Source organism: Lissotriton helveticus, chromosome 4_1 (assembly GCF_964261635.1).
Source record: "Lissotriton helveticus chromosome 4_1, aLisHel1.1, whole genome shotgun sequence".
Taxonomy (NCBI): domain Eukaryota; kingdom Metazoa; phylum Chordata; class Amphibia; order Caudata; family Salamandridae; genus Lissotriton; species Lissotriton helveticus.
In genome coordinates this window covers 100,837,955-100,859,216 of record NC_136063.1, presented here as the reverse complement: position 1 = coordinate 100,859,216, position 21,262 = coordinate 100,837,955, and the positions used below count along the sequence as shown (strand labels likewise).

Here is a 21,262-nt window from a genome sequence, read left to right as displayed (position 1 = left end):
CTAGATCATGGTCTACTCCGGTGGTTTCTACTGAAACTTCACCGAGTGCACCTCCAATTAGTGAAGCTCCTAAACTTTATCCAAATAATAGTGAAATCACTGAAACTCCTAGAAGATCAGAATTCGAGAATGCTCGAAACGAAGGTAGACATTTTTCAATGACTCCAAGAGCAAGGGAACCTCCATGAGATTATGCAAGAGAGACAAGAAATGTTGAGGATGTTGATTATAATGAATATTTAAGGTCTAAAGAAGAATTAATTAAAAGAATGACAAAAGGCATGGAAGCTGTCACAGTTCCAGTAACAATAGGTCCTGTTCAGCCTGTATTTGATCAAAGAGATACAAACAAAAATGGATTAACTATTCCTTTAAATACAGAAACTCAAAAGGCTACTGAAAAATTTTATTCAGACTTGACTGAATTAAACACATCTAGATCGAGAATGCCTGATTTAACCTTTAATGAGGATTTATCTCCAAAAACACCAATGGGTGCTATGTCAGATGTAGGAAGTCCTGAAGTCAGGGTAACCACACCAAAACTTGATGTGGCCAAATTAAAAGCGAATATAGAAGAATTAATAATTGGAACAATTGGCCCAGATAGTTTAAATTACTATCGGGATGATGAACTACTGTTCATTTGCAAAAGCATTCAGTGGAAAACGAAAAATAAATATGATCAACTAGAGGATCTAGCAGCAGAACTTGAAATCGATGTGAGTAAACAAAAGAATTTTGCAAAGCATTACAGATTAGACTTTTCAGAAAGTGACATTGAAAGTCTGAACTCAATGGGAAGAATAGTTCACATTAAAGATTTGATTGTCTATATCAAAAAGCTAGGAGAACTGAACAAATGGAGAGTGAAATGGACCAAAAGGAAGGAAGATGAAAAATTGGAAAAATTGTCAAAACAATTTCCAATGAGAGAAGTTGCAGGTGGAGGATATGTTCATGTCCCATGGTCGAGACAAGACATTCTGTTATTCACAAATGACTTTCCAAAATTGAGGGAAAGACCAGTTGAGTGGTACAGGCAAGTCGATAGATTTATCAAAGTGTCAAAAGTTCTGTGGATTGATTTAGATGGATTTTTTGACATTGTAGTCCCATCTGATCTTTGGACAGAATGTAAAATATCTATTAGTTGGCCAAAAGCAGAACCTGAGCGAATTAAAGAAACAGGTGGCCCAAATCCACTTGTAATGGATTTCTATGAGAAAGTAATTGTTTGGATGAAAAACAAAATTCCACCCATAGAAGTCGATTGGGTTAAAATAGAAAGAACAGAACAGGAAACAAAAGAATCAGTTCATTCTTTTTATGAAAGACTATTGTTAATCTTTAAACAATACAGTGGTTATGAAAAATTAGATGAAAAAGACATGAGTCATTTTATCTATAGATTTGTTTATGGACTAAAACCTGAAATTGGAGAAATGATCAGAACTAGTATTGTCGGATGGCAAGCACTATCTGTAGATGATATTCTAAGAAAAGCAAAATATTGTAGCGATGAATTAGAAGTAAAACAGAAGAAGCTGAAGGAGAAAGCCATGTGGGCTCAGGTAAAGGTGGCTGAGCAACAGATTGCCAGCATGGGAAATAAGAACACTAATTTTGTTCAAACTGGAAATGCAAACCACATACAAGGAAAGTTTAAAGGTAATAATTTCCCAAAGAAATTTAGCCCAAAGATAGAAGAGCTGAAACAAAGATTACCTTGTTTTAATTGTGGCGAAATTGGACATTGGAGGGACGAATGTCCTCATCCTCCTAGAAACTCAAAGAATCCCTTATTGAATCCACAGATGCAGAATGGTGTTAACCTGCAGCAACAGCTACAGATGCAACAGGGGTTAAATGAATTTAATATTCAGCGACAGTTACAACAACAGCAACAACAACAGGTGAATAATCGTCAAGACCAGTTGCCACAACCACCTTTCCCGAATTGTGGGGGAGTTCAAAAATATAATCCAAACGTGGGATTTCAGGGATGTGAACAGGTAATAAAACCACAAAAACAGCAAAAGCAGCAAAGGGTTCAAATGCAAAATGCTTCACAACAATTTTTATTAACAGAAAGTCAAGACAGTGATTCTGATGATTATTGCTGACGGTGCCCGAGAGAGGAGGAAGAGTGTGTTGTTGGAGCCACTCTTGAGGTTGACCAGTCTGGTCCTTATGTAAACGGGAAAGTTAATGATGTTGACATCACTTTTCTAGTGGACACTGGTGCTACCCGTTCTACTGTTAGATCAGTGGAAATTGAAAACCTACCTCTCTCTGGGGATACCATCCAAGTTGTGGGAGTAAGTAATCAGCAAATTAAAACAGACTTAACTGATCCAGTACCAGTTGAAATTGGAAATTACAGAGACAAACACAGATTTGTGGTTTGTAATAGTAGTCCAGTAAATCTATTAGGTAGAGACATCCTATGTAAAATGAATTGCAGAATATACTGTTCTCCAGAAGGAGTTGAGTTACAAACAATGGAGGAAGATGGTTTGTACAGGATGACAATGATGATGATGGAAGCAGAAGAAACAAAATTGTTTCCTGCATTTGAAGAAAAGGATTTACCTGAAGAGCTAAAGGAAACAGTGAAATCTGAAATATGGGATTTTACTGGGAATGAGATGGGTCTGATGAAAAACGTAGATCCTGTAAAAATTGCATTGAAACAGGGAATAGAATTTCCAAACACTCCACAGTATAAAATGAAAACAGAGACAATTGAAGGTATTACACCTATAATTGAAAAATTAATCAAGCAAGGTGTATTAAAGGAAATGAAGAGTAGCTCTTGTAATTCACCAATTATGGGAGTTAAAAAGTCTAACGGAACATTTAGGATCGTACAAGATTTGAGAAAGGTTAATCAAATTGTCATTCCATGTTGTCCTGTGGTTCCAAATCCAGCAGTAATTCTATTTCAGATTCCACATGATGCTGAATGGTATACAGTCATTGACCTTTGCAATGCATTCTTTACTGTTCCCTTACACCCAGACAGTTATGAAATCTTTGCTTTCAGATTCCAAGGTAAGACCCCTGGATGGACAAGAATCCCTCAGGGCTATACAGAAAGTCCTTCAATCTTTAATGAATTGTTAAAAAGATCATTAGAAGATTTAGACTTACCAGGTAGGTCTACGCTGGTGCAGTATATTGATGATTTGTTAATAGCTGCAAAGACAAGAGAAAATTGTGTAACAGACACAATAATTCTGTTAAATCGCCTTGCAGAAGAAGGACATAAAGTGTCCTCAGCAAAACTACAATTTTGCAAACAAGAAGTAAAATATCTTGGTCACAGAATTGCAAAAGGAAAAAGACAAGTAACAATAGAGAGAATAAAAATGATTCAAGCAATGTTACCGCCAAGAACACAAAGACAGGTCAGAATGTTCCTGGGAATGGTAGGTTACTGTCGACAATGGATAAGTGGATTTTCAGTAATTGCAAAACCACTACAAAGACTGACCAAATCAGATGTAAAGGATCCAATTATTCTCAATGATGCTGAGATGGAATCTTTTGAGAACTTGAAAAAGAGCTTATGCCAAGCTCCTGCTTTGGGTATGCCAAATTATGAGAAAGATTTTGAACTGTATTGCAGTGAGAGAGAAGGATGTGCATTATCTGTATTAATACAGAGACATGGAAATTTAAAGAAACCTATTGCATACTTCTCTGCAGTTCTTGATCCAATTGCAAAAGCATTACCAGGTTGTTTGAAAGCAGTTGCAGCTACAAGTATCAGCCTTGAACAAAGTGAAGGAATCATTATGGGATTTCCTGTGAAAGTTTTTGTGCCTCATTCAGTTGAAATATTACTGACAAGAGGTAAGACTCAACATTTAACAAGTAGCAGATTGACAAAGTATGAGAAAATCATACTGGGAGCAGATAATGTTTCGATTTCAAGATGTTTGAATCTGAATCCTTCTACATTACTGCCTGATTCTGAAATTGTTGATGACATTGAAACTGAACATGAATGTTTAGATGTCATGGAATTCTGCACTAAACCCAGAAAAGACATCAAAGACAGACCTTTGTCTGAATCGGATTTTGTCTACTTTGTAGATGGCTCATGCTTAAGATCCGAAGGAGGTGTCTTGAAAGCTTCATACTCAGTTTGTACAGTTGTAGATGTTGAAGAAGCATCATGTCTTGAAGGAGTTCGTTCAGCACAAGTGGCTGAATTGATTGCTTTAATTCGTGCATGTGAAATATCAAAAGATATAAGAGTTACCATCATTACTGATAGTCAGTATGGGTACGGAGTTGTGCATGATTATGGACAACTCTGGTCACAGAGAGGATACATGACATCAACAGGATCACCAATTAAAAATGCAGTTTTCATTAGAAGATTAATTGAAGCAATACAATTGCCAAAAGAAATTGCCATAGTCAAGTGTGCAGCGCACACTAGAGGAACTGATTATATTTCCAAGGGAAATGCCTTCGCAGACGAAACAGCAAAGTACTGCGCAAGGAAAAATTATTCATACAATCGGGAGAGGAGTAAAGAAACTGATTCAAATTCATTAATGCTAACAATTGTTGTAGAAACATGGCATGAGATTAGAGATTTACAAAACGAAGCAGATGATGAAGAAAAAGACCTATGGTTAAGATCAGATTGTAGACCACGTGAAGAAGATGGAGTGTGGGTTTACAAAGATGGCAGAATAGTCTTACCAAATTGCTTGATTGCTGACATGGCCAGATTATATCATGGTCCTGCACATCTAGGAAGAGATTCTATGGTCAGACTTTTTAGAGAAACATGGTTCAATACCAAATTTAGAACCATTGCAGAATCTTTTTGTCAAAGGTGTTTGTCATGCCAACAAATGAATCCAAACAGAAAATCAGTGGTGGGGACAGGAATAATTGGTCGAGAGGGTGGTCCCTTTACCAGGTTACAAATAGATTTCATTGAAATGCCCTTACACAACTGTTTGAAATATGTACTTGTAATTGTATGTTTATTCTCAAGATGGGTAGAGGCTTTCCCTACACGACATTGTGATTCAATTACAGTAGCAAAACTAATGCTCAGAGAAATCATCCCAAGGTACGGTTTTCCAGTCACTATTGAGAGTGATGGAGGAAGCCATTTTGATAACAAACTGTTGAAGTTAATTTGTGAAGCTTTGAGCATTGAGCAGAAAATACACTGTGCATACAGACCAGAGGCATCAGGTGTAGTTGAACAAATAAATGGAACTATCAAAAACAGAATTGGAAAAATGTGTCTAGAGACAGGAGTTAAGTGGACTGATGCTCTTCCACTTGTTTTGATGTCATTAAGAAGTACACCAGATAAAAAGACAGGTCTGAGTCCTCATGAAATTTTAATGGGAAGAGTTATGAGGCAAGCTTTTGTACCTGTAGGTAAACTGTTGAGCATAAATGACAGTGCAATTTTGGATTACTGTAAAAGGTTATCTGATATGGTAACTTCTGTGTCTAATCAGGTGGGAACTGAAGCTCAATCAAATGAAAAAGTTTTGACTCATGATCTGAGACCTGGCGATTGGGTCAGAACGAAAGTACATCGGAGAAGGAATTGTCTATCTCCTAGATGGCAGAAACCTAGGCAGGTAATCTTGATCACTACTAATGCTGTAAAGTGCAGAGGATTGAAGCGCTGGATTCATCCAAGTCATACTATTCCAGTACCAACTCCTGAAAGTTCTGATGTTGAAAGTGATACCACAGATGATTCTGATTCTGAAGCAGAAGACAGAACAGAAGGTGAAGTAATTCCAGATTCTGAAGATCGACAAGAAAGTCGACATCTGGAAACTGTGCCAGTGAATGGAAATCTGACAAGAAAAGACTTAGAAATAATTGAAATAGATTCTGAAGGTGAAGAGAATCTGTTAAAAGGAAAGATAACTGAGGATTCGGTTGTCTCTATTGAAGACAAAGAAGCTGAACCAAAAGAAGTTTCAGACCAGGAGAGTATCGAAAGGCAGAGAACAAGCTCTGAAGTAAGGAACAGAAATCCGAAATCTGGGAAGCTAGAGGTAATTGAAGAAAAAGAAGAGAACGAATTACCGAGTACCAGTGATGGAAGACAAAGTGAAGTTCCTGAAAGAGTGAAATTGCCGAATAGAGAAGTTCCTGAGTCAATTGAAATTTCAGACTACGAAACTGAAGAAAGTGACGTGGAAGGTGGAAGTGAAAACGGAAAGAAAAGGACTTGGAAGTCAGAATCAAATAATTCTGAACCAAAGAAGAAGTACGTGAGAAAAGCAGACTACTGGCCTGGTGGAAGATTGAGAGTAAGATTGATCAAAAAGCCAATAGAACAAGTTGAAGAAATAAGTAGTCAAAAGAGTCCAGGAAAAGAAGTTGGAGTTGGAAGAAAAATTGAAGTGATATCGAGAAAAGGGAAGAGAATAATTAGACCAAACCAGAAATACAAGTCTCCTGAGTGGACTTACTTAGTAATTCCACCTGTTATAGACATATATGATAGTAGTGAAGAAGAAAACGAAATCCAAGAAATTAGTGACAATGATTGAAGTACAGAATTATTAAATTGGCAAAAGGCTGAAGAAAATCTGTTAGTTGACACAAGGTCGAAGAAAAACTGTTTAATAGAAGAAAACTTATGTATGACATAAGGTCGAAGAAATCTTGTTTAGGGTTATAAAAGAAAAATATATTTTAAAGGGGGGTGTATATAAATTTTAAAATTTATTTTTATTTTTGAGGCTAAAACTAACCTAAAAATGCCTTATGTTAAGGAGAGCACTTCAAAATGTTCTGTTTTTAAAAGATGCTGTAAGATGACTCTGGTATGTCTGCTCATTTTAGTTCTGCTCTGGTTGGTACTAGCTGTGATTATCCCTTTAGAAATGAATAGAGAATTACACAAAGTTAACATAACAAGCAAAGCTCTGATTAGCCAAACTAAACATAGTGCATCTGCAAAAGTTATTGATCATCAGCCTAACATTCATCAAGATAAATCAATAGGTGATTTTTCAAGCAATACATTCACAAAGCTATTGAGTGAATATGTAAAGGTAATGGATGCAAAAGACTGTTATGTCTGTGTTAAGTTACCTGCTTCTGTTTCTGAGGGAGTAACATATAATATGCTTCCTCTCACTTATGCTGTAACATGTAGTGTATTAACTAGTTTATTTTATCAAACTGGTCGTTTAGAATATTACTATTCAAATTATGATGAGATTTTTGCTAATGTTAAGATTGATAATGCTTTAAATAAGCATAAGAAAGCAAAACAATTGAGAGAATATTTCCTTGTTACTAACGAACTCACTTACGAGTATGCTTATAAGAATAATCTAACATGTAAATTAAGTGCTGAAGGAAAGAAATTTTTGAATATGGTTGAGGAGAGAAGAGCAATTTATAAGAGAAATGAATTAGTCAAGCAGACTAAGTCATCCTTCTGGCAAAAAGAGGATGAGAAATTAAATGGCAAAATGCTTGAAAATATTGCAATTCACATAGACAAACCTGTTAGTGGAAAGCTTTGCATTAGAAGAGATAATACACTTTTTGATAATTATTTTGTAGGTGCAAGTAACTGTGAAGATACTTATCAGATTATGGGAGGTTGGGGATTTAAAGGTGGAAAAGATCCTATCTTCCCTGGAATTTATTTTGTTTGTGGTGACAAAGCTTACTATAACCTTCCAGACCATTGGTATGGAACTTGTTATGTGGGAATTGTTTTTCCTAAAGTGTTTCATGTTGACAGAGATTCAGAAGGATTGTTTAAAATTCATAATTATGTAAATAGAGCTAAAAGAGAAACTTTTACTGAAGTTCTGGGAGATATTTTTCAAGCTGTAATACCTTTTGTTGGTATAACTCTAAATGCAGGGAGAATCAGAAAATTGTCCACTATAGTTGATAGATTATCAACTGACACTGCTGATGGGTTTCAATTAGTGAATGTTGAAGTTATTGCAATTAGATCCATGGTAATTCAAGATCGTCTTGCTTTAGACATACTCCTAGCAAAAGAGGGAGGAGTCTGTGGCATTTTACATGTCCAACATTGCTGTACATATATACCTGATGAAAGTAAGAATATTGAAATGTATATTAAGAATATTACACAAATGCATTCAGAAATAATTCCTTTAGAAGAAGAAGATTTTACAGGGAAACTTTCAAAAAGGTTTCAAGCAATTAAAAACTGGTTTCATAATATCGGAAGTTCAATTCTTGGCAAGATCCTGGCACCTTTGATTATAATAGTATTCATTTTTATTTTGACTAAAGTAGGTTGTTTGTTACATAAAAGAAAGAAACAGTTGAAGGAAAAGAAGAGAATCTATAAACTCAGAAAAGAAGAGGAAAGGGAGATCGAGTTACAGGAGTTACATAGAGAGCGTCATGTTAATTGCAAAGATTATGCTGAAACAGACTTTTAGGTTTACTAATACAATTGAATTTGAATCGATTTCTTAATAATTTAATTTACCAAAATTTTGAGTGCTGGTGTGGTGATTTGTTAATCACCAGATGAGGGAGTTGATGGAGCGAGATAGAAAACAAAATTTTGTTTAAACTCGCAAAGTCACATTTCCATAACATGAATAAAATTATTAATGATTTGTGATATGTCGTGCTAATACAACTTAGATTAAACTTTACACGTGGGGGGACTAACATGTGTGTTCATAAACGTGCATAAATGTTGCATCTTTTTGTTCGTGCAAATTAATAAAATAATTTATTGTTTTCGTTTTTGTCATTACTAACTGCTGCAAACTTAAAAGAAGCATGTGCTTGTTTTGCTTTTCCTTGTCTGTGTGATGTCATTTCTACTATTCTAGGTGCTTATGGGTCTCATAGAAAAACGGAGACTGGTAAATATTAACGCTGCTTTAATTGTTTGCAATGGCTAGGTAACATTTTGATTAATCGGGTGGGTTAATTAATTAGTAAACCATGGGGTGGATACAGAATCTACATTATTTCTTACATTAATACTTTTCTTGTGTTTGTTTTATACTAGAAAACATAAGTTGCCTGCTTTTGGGCCTAGTCATTTGAGCCACAGAAAAAGAGCTGATCTATAATTCTGCAGAAAGTCACGAGACGCCCATTCTGAATTAAAACGTTTATTGAAGCTGCATTCACAAAGCAAAAACTGATGAGCTGACATCATTCTGTCGGACATGGCCAAGGTCGAAAGTGAACATTTTGTCAGTCCTTAACTTGGCATCCGCGGAAGTGTAATACAAGTCTATGGAAGCTGCGAGGATGACTTAATACAAAGTTGCAAACGCAGGAAGCTTTTGGCTTCACGTGGAAGAGACAATGGTCTTTGTAAGACATGATTTTGTGGAACTTTTTAAGAATCTGGTGACATGTCACTTGTCACTCTCAGCCAATGGGACGTCGAGGATTTCTGAAAACTTTCCTTTGCTAGTTTAGTTAGCGTAGAAAGGTATAAAAAGTCATGCCCTTAGGGTTGGGCTGGCTGCTGCTTTCTGACTTTCCGATGAGGGTGATGTGCTGCTGGACTTTGCGTGGAGCACGTAAGAATCCTCAAAGAACTTTACTTTAATTTCTGTCTATTTAGCTCAGTTAGGGAAATAGGTTTTAGAAATGCTAAACTTTATATAATTTCTTTAAAATTGATTCAATTGCTTAAATTGTATTTTTCTCATATTTCTTACCATCATGCTTGCTTTATTGCAAATAAATTTCATTTATAAAACTTTCAACTTATATACCATAATTTAGAAAATAAAATCTTACTTTTGACAAACAAGCTGGTCTTGGTTATTCAGAAGTGTAGGTTACCATTAGCTAGATCACGTCGCCTATGGTGGTCGTTTAAATGGTTGTGTTTTATTCTAATGACAATATTCTTTCTGCAAATGTATAAAAATGTATATAGTTTGTAGATAATGTGTATATAGATTTATTCTGACCACCTGATTCAGTAGGCCCAAAATATATCAGGTTCATAAATGGGTCCATAATTAGTATAGAATTTAGTTTATAGATTATGAAGTTGGGTAGCGTTGTTTATGATATATTTCTATAGCCCGCTGGATCAAGAGCACCATCTCACACGATTCCAAGCACTCTGCCTTCAGGATTGTTAAGGCCTGCCATAGGAGTGACTGATAGGAGATCTGTGTGTCCATTTTAGGGTTAGATATAGGTATACTATATCTAAAGCAAAGGGTGAGTACACCACCTTGCCCCAGCTGTCGTGCAGCCAGTTGTGTCAGTTTTAGTTAGTCAATCCAGGGGTGGCACAATACATGCTTCAGCCCCTGGGAGACTTCTGGGTGCACCTCAGCCCTGGGTACAGGGACTTGGAGAGGGCCCAGTGCCAATTCAGTACCTGAGTACAATTTGGATAGAGAGAACAGCTAGGCTGTGGGTCTGATTAGCAGGCCCACAGCCAGGGAAAGTCGTAAACCAGTGCAGCAAAAAGCAAAAATCTGGGTGATCATAGGATTGCAGACCCTACTCTCCTACAGCCACTTATACAAGTGCACTATGAAGTTCGAAGCAGCTCAGAGACAACCCACCTTATATTTATTCTCACATCTCAAAATCACTGAGAAGCCTGCCACAACTCATTGTAACCAACCTTGTAAGGCCCTGTTGTGCCACCAGTGCGGGTCGAGTGATACTGGGTCACACAGCCAGCACAACTGAATGCAGCAGTGCTCAGCATGTATTGATAGGTTCACAGCAATCACTGCCCCTTTACTCTCCTGCTGCACCTCTCTCCAAGCCCTAACCAATAGTCCATCTATTTGTCTCAACTTTGACAACAACATTGCTCTAGTCACTACTGATCCTTCCCATGGACCCCATTGCTTGCAGTATCTGAACCCAGGGATGCCTTTCCTGTAGAAAGGGATAGCAGTGCCCAGGGCATCAGCCAAGTCCCCTCCTGCAGTGCAGTATCCATGCTCTTTATTGTCAGCAAGTGTGGGGCAGCCCACACACTGGCTAATTTGGCAGACATGCTAGTTTGGCAGACAGAGCTCAACAACGAGAAAAGGCTATATGAGTGGCACTGCTCATCAGACACTTCTCTTAAATGCTGTGCTTTTCCTAGTGATCAAGGGAAAGTGAGCGACCCAGTTAAACCCTTGAGGGCTTGGGTAATGGAGTAAATGGGTAGAGGTGCCTTCAAGGGATATGATTTGAATAAAATTAAATTGTTTAATTTGACTTAGTGGGAGGAGAAATCAATTAACCTCATGTGTAAATCATATATTACTGTGAAAAAAATCTATTCGTTTGAATCATATTTAACAAAAAAACACAAACACATTAAGACATAAAAACAACGAAACACAAAGGTGTATGTACAAAAGAATTTTATCACAAGAAATTCTCAAATCAGCAATAAATCAAAAAGCAGGTAAGGAAATGCTGGTGTGAGTAGCGTATTAATCAACTAATAGACAACACAGCAAAACCTGAAAAAGAACATCTATCCCAAACAAATAATGAATCAAACACTACAGGGATAAGACTTATCCCTGTAGTGTTTGATTCATTATTTGTTTGGGATAGATGTTCTTTTTCAGGTTTTGCTGTGTTGTCTATTAGTTGATTATTTGTTTGGGATAGATGTTCTTTTTCAGGTTTTGCTGTGTTGTCTATTAGTTGATTAATACGCTACTCACACCAGCATTTCCTTACCTGCTTTTTGATTTATTGCTGATTTGAGAATTTCTTGTGATAAAATTCTTTTGTACATACACCTTTGTGTTTCGTTGTTTTTATGTCTTAATGTGTTTGTGTTTTTTTGTTAAATATGATTCAAACAAATAGATTTTTTTCACAGTAATATATGATTTACACATGAGGTTAATTGATTTCTCCTCCCACTAAGTCAAATTAAACAATTTAATTTTATTCAAATCATATCCCTTGAAGGCACCTCTACCCATGTGCTTTTCCTAGGTCGCTACACTTTTTCTTCACTTTAACCCAGCACCTTGCAAATGCAATGGCTCAACACCATGACTACCACTGGCCCCCTCACTGTGCCAGTGTTGCAACTGGTGTACAACAGAAGCCATTTTACACCAAGACACATCTGTACAGCTCAGGAGGGGCACAGTGGAAGCCTTTCCTCTACATAGTAGCCTGGACATATTGGCATACTTGGGAGAGCAGCCTGCTGCCATCCTTCCCCGTAGTCATAGTGGAATATAGTTGCTATTAGTTAGTAGAAGAAAAAGTATCATTGTCACTGAAAAATGAAACTATTTCTTCAGCTTAGCTTGCATACACCAACACATGATTACTTGTGAACGCATGTCCCAAGTAATGCCATAAATATTGCTTGCACTGAATAACAGAACTGCATTCCCTTTATGCTGCCTAGGGGATTCGAATTTGAGTTTAGGATGTGGTATATAGCCGATCACAAAATGGTATTAATTTTATAGTGCTCTAAATGATGAAAAAGCACAACTTCTAATGGGTACCTGGACAAGTGAACACTTAAAGTTTCTCTCTATATTCTCTTTTTTGCTGTGACAGGAGTGCTTGAAGATAACTAAAGCTCTACATAGCCATACCCAATGCAGCCTGTTTATTAGTTAGGTACACTCTTGCTTTATGGGAGTTAGTGTTCTTAGGAGCCCCATCTTAACCTTGCCATCATAGAGGTCTTTTCAAGGAGCTCTTTAAAGATGGCATGATGAATCTAGGCTGTGGATGAAGCAGCTCACTCCATTATTCTTTAGAAGCCAGACATGGATGAGAACCCAGGGTTTTTGAATGAGGATGCACAATTGACTGGCATGCCTTTTGACAAGCAGCACATGCTTGGCAATGCTGCGAAGGTGAGTGTACTTTTTCACAAATTTTGAAGGCAGCCTCATACTCTCTAATGCTTGTTTTGCTCTTTAAAGGTCGCTAATCGGGCAGAAGTCAACAGAGTTAGGTTCCCACTTCCTCTTCCTCCGCAACTTTGATGACAATATCACTCTGATTCCTTTTACGGTCTTGTTAAAGAAGTGCCTCTTGGGCATCAAGTCATAACTGACAAGAAAATGATTTAGACCACTGGGTCTTCCTAGGTGTTATAGGAAGACACTTCCTGCCTTTTCTGCCAACACAACCACCTATTCCCACCTCAGTCTTGACGTCAGCAAATGTTCAAAGTATGTAAGTCTATCAAAGTTACAGATGCTGGAGAACTGTCTAAAAAGGTAAGTAACATTTTTGTTCTTATCAGCACTGTTATCACGATTGAGTAGCACTATTGAGCGCTGTGCTCGGTGTTTAATTTATGTAGATGGTTAAACATGTTGGGCGCCAGGATTACATTTTCATCATCAGGTTTTTAACCAGCATTAGAGAGACAAAGACTGAAAAGGAAAGAGGAGGCGGAAGATAAAGATAGTAAAACATTAACAGATGGAGAAGGGGGAGAGGATAAGGAACCTAGAAGAGTGGTACAGACATGAGGTTAGAGTGGAGGAAGAAAGAGCCATAAGGTGACATTAAGCCTAGACAGCCTTGTATTTTGGCAGCCACTGTATTTGGCAGTGCTGCCTTCCGGTTCTTCAGAAAATTTCTGCGCTTACATATTTTTTTCTTTGTTTTCCTGATTGTGTTAACTTTATATGTCTGAACTTGAATGAATCTACTTTCTCTCACACTGTCTCGTTCTTTAGGACAGCACTCACTGATAGTCAATCAGCATCGATCGACAACTCCACTAACCTTGTACATTTTTTATTGTGCCAGGTCTTGTATCACGATACCATTGATGCCTTGAAAGAATTGTTGAAGAGTGTCATGCTGTGGAACCTGACTCCCAATGGACTCCAAGAAATGTTTCTGGTCTGTATCTATACAAGAAAGCATCCAATTCATGAACAACAAATAAATGTTTTATTTGTAGTTGTGCGTTTCAATACGGGTGCCTGGTTTGACATCTGCCTACCTTATCCGATTACAAGAAGATTCCTGATATCTAAAGCTGAGGGGTGGTGGAATCCGATGCATAATAATCTTATTGTTGATAAATCAGAGAGCTGATGGAGAAATGTCTGTGCCTGCTGAATGTTTGGTTTTATGATTAATGCAATCACTATCATTTGGCAGCTACACTTTTACTGTAAAAAGAGCAGTCAACCAAAGGATATCCATCTTAGAGCAAAATTAGAAAAAAAACTAGGTGTGCATATTCAATTAATCTTTCTCATAAGGTTTGAAAATACAAGTGAATTATACCCAATAATGTTTACTTTTCCAGGGCATCTGTATTCCCTCCCCTCCCAGCAGGTTACTTAGATAATGCACCTATCAAGTCAAGTCAAGTCAAGTCAAGCACAAGTTTATTTAGACCATGGTCCCCAAACGTTTTAAAACCACATAAATAAAACATTAATAAAATCTACTAAAATCACAATTCATTATTTGACCACATAAAACTTAATAGAAAACGCTCCGCATACCTTTCGACATTTCGTGTACCATAGGCCACACAGAGCTATAGATAAGCAAATCAGTTCAGAATGCTATTGAGGGATTCTTTAACTTTTTTAATATACTTCCCAAGGCACACGCAATGTCTAAATTACTCATTTCTGTCAAGAGGTTTACTGCTTGGGCACTATTTTTAATATCAAAATTCTTAAGCATTGTACGTAAAAACTCTTTCCGTATATCTATAAATTTCCAACAGTCCAGTAACAGATGTAGGATATCGCATGTTGTTCCCAAATTGCACATACATTTTCCGATACTATCAATCCTACATCTTTTTACTCCATCATTCACATAACATGGGTTTAGCCCAATCCTTAGCCTTAGCAGTTCTCGTTTCAACCAGCAGCTAGGCAGTCTATCAATATAGGGGTAGTGTTGTTCGTGTTGGCACCCTAGCGCCATGAAATGTACAGATTTTTTCCTCAAAAGGTAATTTTGGTCCTGAGCTTAAGAAATTTCTTGACCCAGGGCCCTGAGTTCACTTTTGTCGAGCTTAATTTGTAGAGTCTTGGGGCACAGCGTAATCTTAATAGTGTAGCACGCTTTAGTGATAACTCGTGTCCATTTGGCCCATATTAACTCACTCTTTGCAATCTCATTTCTGCACCATTGTGAAGTGTCATAACCTTCCCCCATACCCAGGCTCTGCTAGAAACGAAATAGGGCCATACACTCTGTTGAACCCCATGAGGTTGTTCCCAATTCTGATCTCATCGCCTGAATCATAGACGATTTGGTCAAAGAAAATAAACTTTTCGGTGTTTCCCTCCTCCGAGTACCATCCGTTATTACCATTCAGATAAAGCACTTCTGCGCCATACAAAAATTGGGGTGGTATCATTGTTTTTTTTTTCCTTTGTAAATATTTTTTATTGATTTTCAACCAACCAACGCTGAGTGAGCAGCAATAGAACATCAAATAGAGACATGACAGCATAATATATCACAAGCTACTTTACACTGTGTTCCTCGCCCACATCCCTCCTTCGCCACCAGTGTGCTTCAAGAACATGGTCTATTAACAATTAGGGTGTATCAGAATCCAATACAATTGTAATTTTTGAAAAACAGTAGTACAGTACAGGGCTTAAATGCACTTTTTAAATATCAACATTTGTCTCACTGATCGTACCCGGATTCATACTCCTTGTACCAAAGTGTCAGTTGGATCTCGCCGGTCCTACAAGTCAGAACCCTCCTCTGAATCAGATTCTGGAGCCAGCAATATTGCAACTAAGGCCTCCCACGCCCTAGCCGCCTCCTGTGTCTTGTCATTATTAGTACGTAGGGCCTGTTGCAGCCTAAGTGTACCTTCACTCTGCGCCCACTTTAGCAATTCCACCCACCATCTCCCTAACCCTGGCCACCTCGCTGACTTCCAATGCATTGTGATTTCCCTCTTGGCTAATACGAGGCCCAGGTCTATAAATTTACTTGTCACTTTCGTTTTAGCTGTATGTGGGAACCAGTGCAGCAAACAAGTGCCCAGGTCAAGGTCTATTGTACGATCAGTTATATTAAACAGCAGTTCCAGCACATCTTTCCAGTACGTTCCCAAGCTCGTACATCCCCACATCAAATGCTGGAAGTCGGCTCCCTCCAAACTACATCTCTGGTACTGAGCGGTCGCCGCATTGAAATATTGATTAAGCTTGGCTGGTGTCAAGTACGCTCTGTGCAGGACATAGAATTGTATCAATTGAAATCTAGCATTCCTGGTGCTCCTCCAGGCTCTACTAACCAACTGGGCCCAAGTTTTTTTCAGGGATTTCCCAGCCAAGGACCCTTTCCCATTTCTCCTGCAACGTGCGCAATGGTTCCAGAGCCTCAGTCAGCATGCGCCTGTAAAGGCACGTAATAGCCTTAACAGTTCCCGCCGCCATTACCACATACCGGCACACCATTGAGGTCCGCGGCTCTGACAGACCCATCCCCTAGTAGCGCTGCATAGCTGAAATAAGCGCTGAATGCAGCAAATAATCCACCCCCCTGCCCCCTGCGGAAGATCGTATTTATGATGAAGGGCCTGAAATGTCAACAGGGTTTAGTTTTCGTAGAGGTCTCCCAGATCCTTCCAGTTAGCCAGGGCCGTCCAATCACCGCCGTGAGGGAAGGCCGTGCACATACCCAGTGGTATCTCCGGAGCATACGGGCGAGTGAATCCAGCCCGGTGCTGGCTCAGATTCCAGCACATCCGCAGCGTCTTCTCTTCAGCAGAGAGCAGTTCAAGACGCATCTTCTGCTGAAGCACTATAAAGGACAAAATATAGCGTGGTATCCATCGCCTTTCAGGTCCATCCGGGCCCCTGAACTCCCGAGCTACAGCCTGGGTGAGCCACTGTAATTGTGCTGCTAAATAGTACCACTCGAAATCTGGAACTGCCATGCCCCTATCAGCTCTAGGGCGTATCATTGTGGCCATAGCAACCCGCCGTCTGCCCGACCCCCAAATAAATCCTACAGCCATAAAGCGGAGCTGATGGAAGATGGTGCCCGGCACCCAGATCGGCAACGTCCGGAAATAATACAACACGTGCGGGAGTGCTACCATCTTCAGGAGCGCCACCCGACCCGCTACCGATAACGGCAGCGTGCTCCAAAACCACCCCTAAGTCCACGTATGGCCCAGCCCAAATTACCCTCCAACAAGTCCTTGGGGAATGATAAATGTTGGTGCCTAGATAAGGTAAACAGTGGGGCTCCCAGCGAGTGCCCGCCACCTACGAAGGGTTCAGTACAGCCGGTGCCCCCGGAAACACGCAGGTTTTTGCCCAGTTCACTCTCATCCCCGAATACTGCCCAAACACATTGATCAAGTGCCGCGCGCCCTCCTAAGCCGCTTCTGTATTTGCAAGAAAAAACAGTAAGTCATCCGCATAGAGGGAGATAAACTGCATGTCCCCACGGAGGCATAAACCTGGATAATGCCTCCCCAGCCGGGCATGGGAGGCCCGGGGTTCAATGGCCAAGGCAAACAACAACGGGGAAAGCGGACATCCCTGTCGTGTGCCCCTCCACCTGGCAGGCTGACGAGATCGTCACGCCCGTCCGCACTCGAGCCGTCGCTGCCTTATAAATGAGTTTCGTCCACCCTACAAAGGAGTCTTCAAGCCCAAACTAGTGCAGGATCCGGTACAAATACGGCCTTTCTAGGCTGTCTAATGCCTTCTCAATGTCAACTGAGAGAACCGCAACGGTAGGGGTCTCACTATGGTCCTCTCCCAAAATCCGCAGAAGGCGCTGTACATTAGTCGCGGTATTGCGCTTTGGGATAAAGCCTGCTTGGTCAGAATGGACCAGTTGTGTCATATAAGGAAGCAGCCGAGTCGCGAGAATCCTCCTCAAAATCTTATAGTCAGTCGTTAACATTGATAATGAGCCATAGGCTGACCTAGACAAAGGGTCCTTACCTGGTTTCAACAACGGGATAATGATAGCCTCGCAAGTTGAATCTGTCAGTTTCCCTAAATCCCAGGCTTCCTGATAAACAGCCAGCAATTTGGGGGCCAGAATATCAACATACGTCGAGTAAAATTCAATTGGTAGCCCATCTGCTCCCGAGGGTTTCTTACGCGCCATATGTTTTATTGCGCTACGTATTTCCCCTATAGTGATCTCCTGCCCCAACATGTCTCTCTGGTCGTCCTCAAGGCAGGAATTCATCCAATCCATCACATGCACCCCGCTATCTGCACTCTAACAGGTCTGCATAGAATGCCAAGAACATCCCGTTAATCCCTTGTTGGGTATATTCTGGTACACCCGCTGGGATGGTCAAAGCCAGGATTGGAGTACCCCTTGGGGCTGAGTTGGCCAGCCATGCCAAGAGGGAACCCACCCTATCTCTCTCAGCGTGTGCCCGGACCAGATACTCTTGTGGTCAAAGCAGCGCAACCTTTCTACCTGTGCCGCTACTCCCTCCCTTGCAGCTAATACTTCGGCCTGTGCTCCCGGTTCCCCAGGATGAGCCCTCTCAGCCCTACGCAGCCGCAGTTCCTCCCTTTCTATATCATGTAACCACGTCTCCCGCACACCTGCTGTTTTAGCAATACAAAAGCCCCGCACCACCACCTTAAAGGCATCCCATTCCAGAGCCAGGGTCTAGGCCGTCCCTTCATTCTCAAGGAAATAATGTTCTATACCCTCCTGCACCTCTGTACGGAACACCAGGTCTTCTAAAGTCTGTGGGCGTAACCGCCAGGTAGGAATTGCAGGCCGTCCCCAAGACCACCACAGCGCCAAGAGTAGTGGGTTATGTTCCGATATCGTCCTTGCCAGGTACTCACTATGGCGGATCAGCACGTGGACGTCCGGGGAACACAACACCGCATCTAGCCGCACATGCAAGTCATGTAGAGCAGAATAATAAGAATAGTCCCGCTCGTCCATATGCTGCGCCAGCCATGTATCTCTCAGCCCTCACTCGATGTGCCAATCTCTCCGGAGTTTCGAAAGCTTGTGTATGGGTTCCTGGGGCAACGGTGGATGTGACGGATCCATTTCAGTATCTGTGACTGAGTTGAAATCGCCCCCCAAGATCATTGAACCGGTCAGAAACGCTGTTTCCCTGATAACCAAGCAAAATACGTCTTCTGTTCCACATTAGGGGCATGCACACTGCACAATGTCACATCTCTCCCATCCAACCTCCCCATAACAGCCACAAACCTCCCTTCAGGGTTCACGATCTGTTGAGTCGGCTGAAAGGGAACCCTCACCCAAACCAGTGCACCACTAGCAAAAGCAGAATACGTTGTATAAAAAAGCTGCCCCTCCACCGGTGCTGCAATGCCTGGCCTTCAGTTCAGTCCATATGAGTTTCTTGGAGAAAAGCTTTCTGAACCCCTCTACGCGCTAGATAAGCATGAACCCTGTGGCGTCTCAACATTGTATGCATCCCCAATACATACCACGTAATACATTTGAACTCAAGCGATGTCCCCATAGTGCGGATTAATTCTGGTCCATAACTGCTCTCCCTGTATTAGCACACCAGTGGCTCTAACTACTCCAAAAACAACCCCCATACTTTTCCCACCTCCCCGCCACAGAAAAGGCTCTAAACATTTAGTACCCATCCAAACTATCCACTAACAGTCCCCCTGGTAGCTACCAAGGATTCACTCTAGGAGTGAAACGGAGGGGGAGCTCAAGCGCCGGGAAGATCTGGCCCGCAGCCTCATTACAGCCAAAAGCCAAACCCCACTATAACAAAAAAGAAGTCCCCTCACCCTCTGAAGGGCCCCCAGACAGGTGGCCAACCGCACAGCGCCAGTGTCCTCTCGCTCCAGCCCACCGAGCAACAAGTCTCTCCCAATCACCCCCATCCAAAGGTTATAATGCCAGCACCACTAGACCCCTCTTACTAGTCACTTGAGACAGTGCATAAGTTCAGGCATCAACTATGTTGTCTGCCGTCCCCGGAGAGACATGTGGCAGAGTGACACTCCCCGCGTCTGTACCATCCGAATCCGTCCCTGCCGACCCCTTGTCCAAGTCGGTCACTCCCAGCAGTGTTGTGCCGCTCACCTGCAAAATCTCTGTCATGGCCTGCAGGGCCGCCAACCGCTCTTTCTCTGTCTATGTCGTGGAAGGTTTCTGTGTCCCAGGACGTCGTTGTCTGGTACGCCTTGTACGGCGCGGTCGAGGAGCCTCAGATGCTTGCCCTCCAGTGCCTCCCGCTCCATCCATTCCTGCCCGATAGGTTTCCAGCCAGCTCCATGCCTCTTCAGGGTCGTTATGGAAGAATGTTTTGCCATCCAATGTCACTCGTAAGCGCACCGAAAATATGAGGGAGTATTGAATGCCTTCATCTCGGAGGGCTTTCTTGACAGCCAGGAACGAGGCTCGATGGCGCTGCACATCAAAAGTATAATCCGGGAACAGTAACACGTTATTATTGTCCACTTTGTATGGACCTGTGGCGCGTGCTTTTGAAGCAGAAGGTCCCTGCCCTTATAATGGAGCAGGCGGGCCACCACAGTCCTGGGTGGTCTCCCAGGTGCCAACGGCGAGCAGGCACCTTGTACGCCCTCTCCAGGGTGTAGAATGGTCAACCTCAGTACACAGCCACTGTTCCAGGTAGTCTATCATGCTGTCCCCTTCAACTCCTTCCGGAAGGCCCAATACCCTTATGTTGTTCCTTCTATTATGCCTTTCGGCATCTTCGGCCCTCCTTTGAAGCACTTGGAGCCTACGATTGACTTCTCCCATCCGAACATCCATTGCTTTCTTAGCCGGTTCCAGGACCTCCAAGACGGCCTCAGCTTGCTTCACTCGGTCAGTCAGCTTCACGTGGTCTGCCCGTAGGAGACCCACTCCCAGCGACACCTGAGCAATGTGTTGATGGAGCGCCTCCTTTGTGTCCGTGATAGCGCGGAGCATCTAGTCCACCTGTTGTTGCATTAGCCCCTCCGGGGGCAGTACAACCACGTCTCACCTCTGCTGCTCCGCAGGCTCATCCTCTGGCTCCGGGGGAGCCGCCCCCCTGCCGGCCTGTGGCTTCCCCATGGGTATCAGATTACTTGTCCACTGATTCCTAAAAAGGAATTAGCTACGGCATATCACGACGGCAAATTAATGGAACTTTTCAACCATCAAAAACCTGGTTCATTGACTGATTCGTTTATCTGCTTTAAGGACACTTACAACTTTGAACCAACCCTAGATAAATTGTATCCCCCTTTGCTCAGAACACTATATCTGCAGTGGAGACATGGGTCCCTCCCCATTCGAACAT

At 41.3% G+C, this 21,262-nt stretch overlaps 1 protein-coding gene across 5 annotated transcripts in view; it reads left to right on the top strand.

The window, feature by feature from the left end:
• MROH1 (maestro heat like repeat family member 1) overlaps window positions 1-21,262 on the top strand; it is a 2,054,050-nt gene that overhangs the window by 1,248,919 nt on the left and 783,869 nt on the right. For all 5 annotated transcript variants that reach the window (XM_078686516.1, XM_078686513.1, XM_078686514.1 and 2 more), the window contains one exon: window positions 13,777-13,872. In XM_078686516.1, coding sequence (XP_078542642.1) covers window positions 13,777-13,872 — 96 coding nt within the window. The remainder of the gene's footprint in view (window positions 1-13,776; window positions 13,873-21,262) is intronic.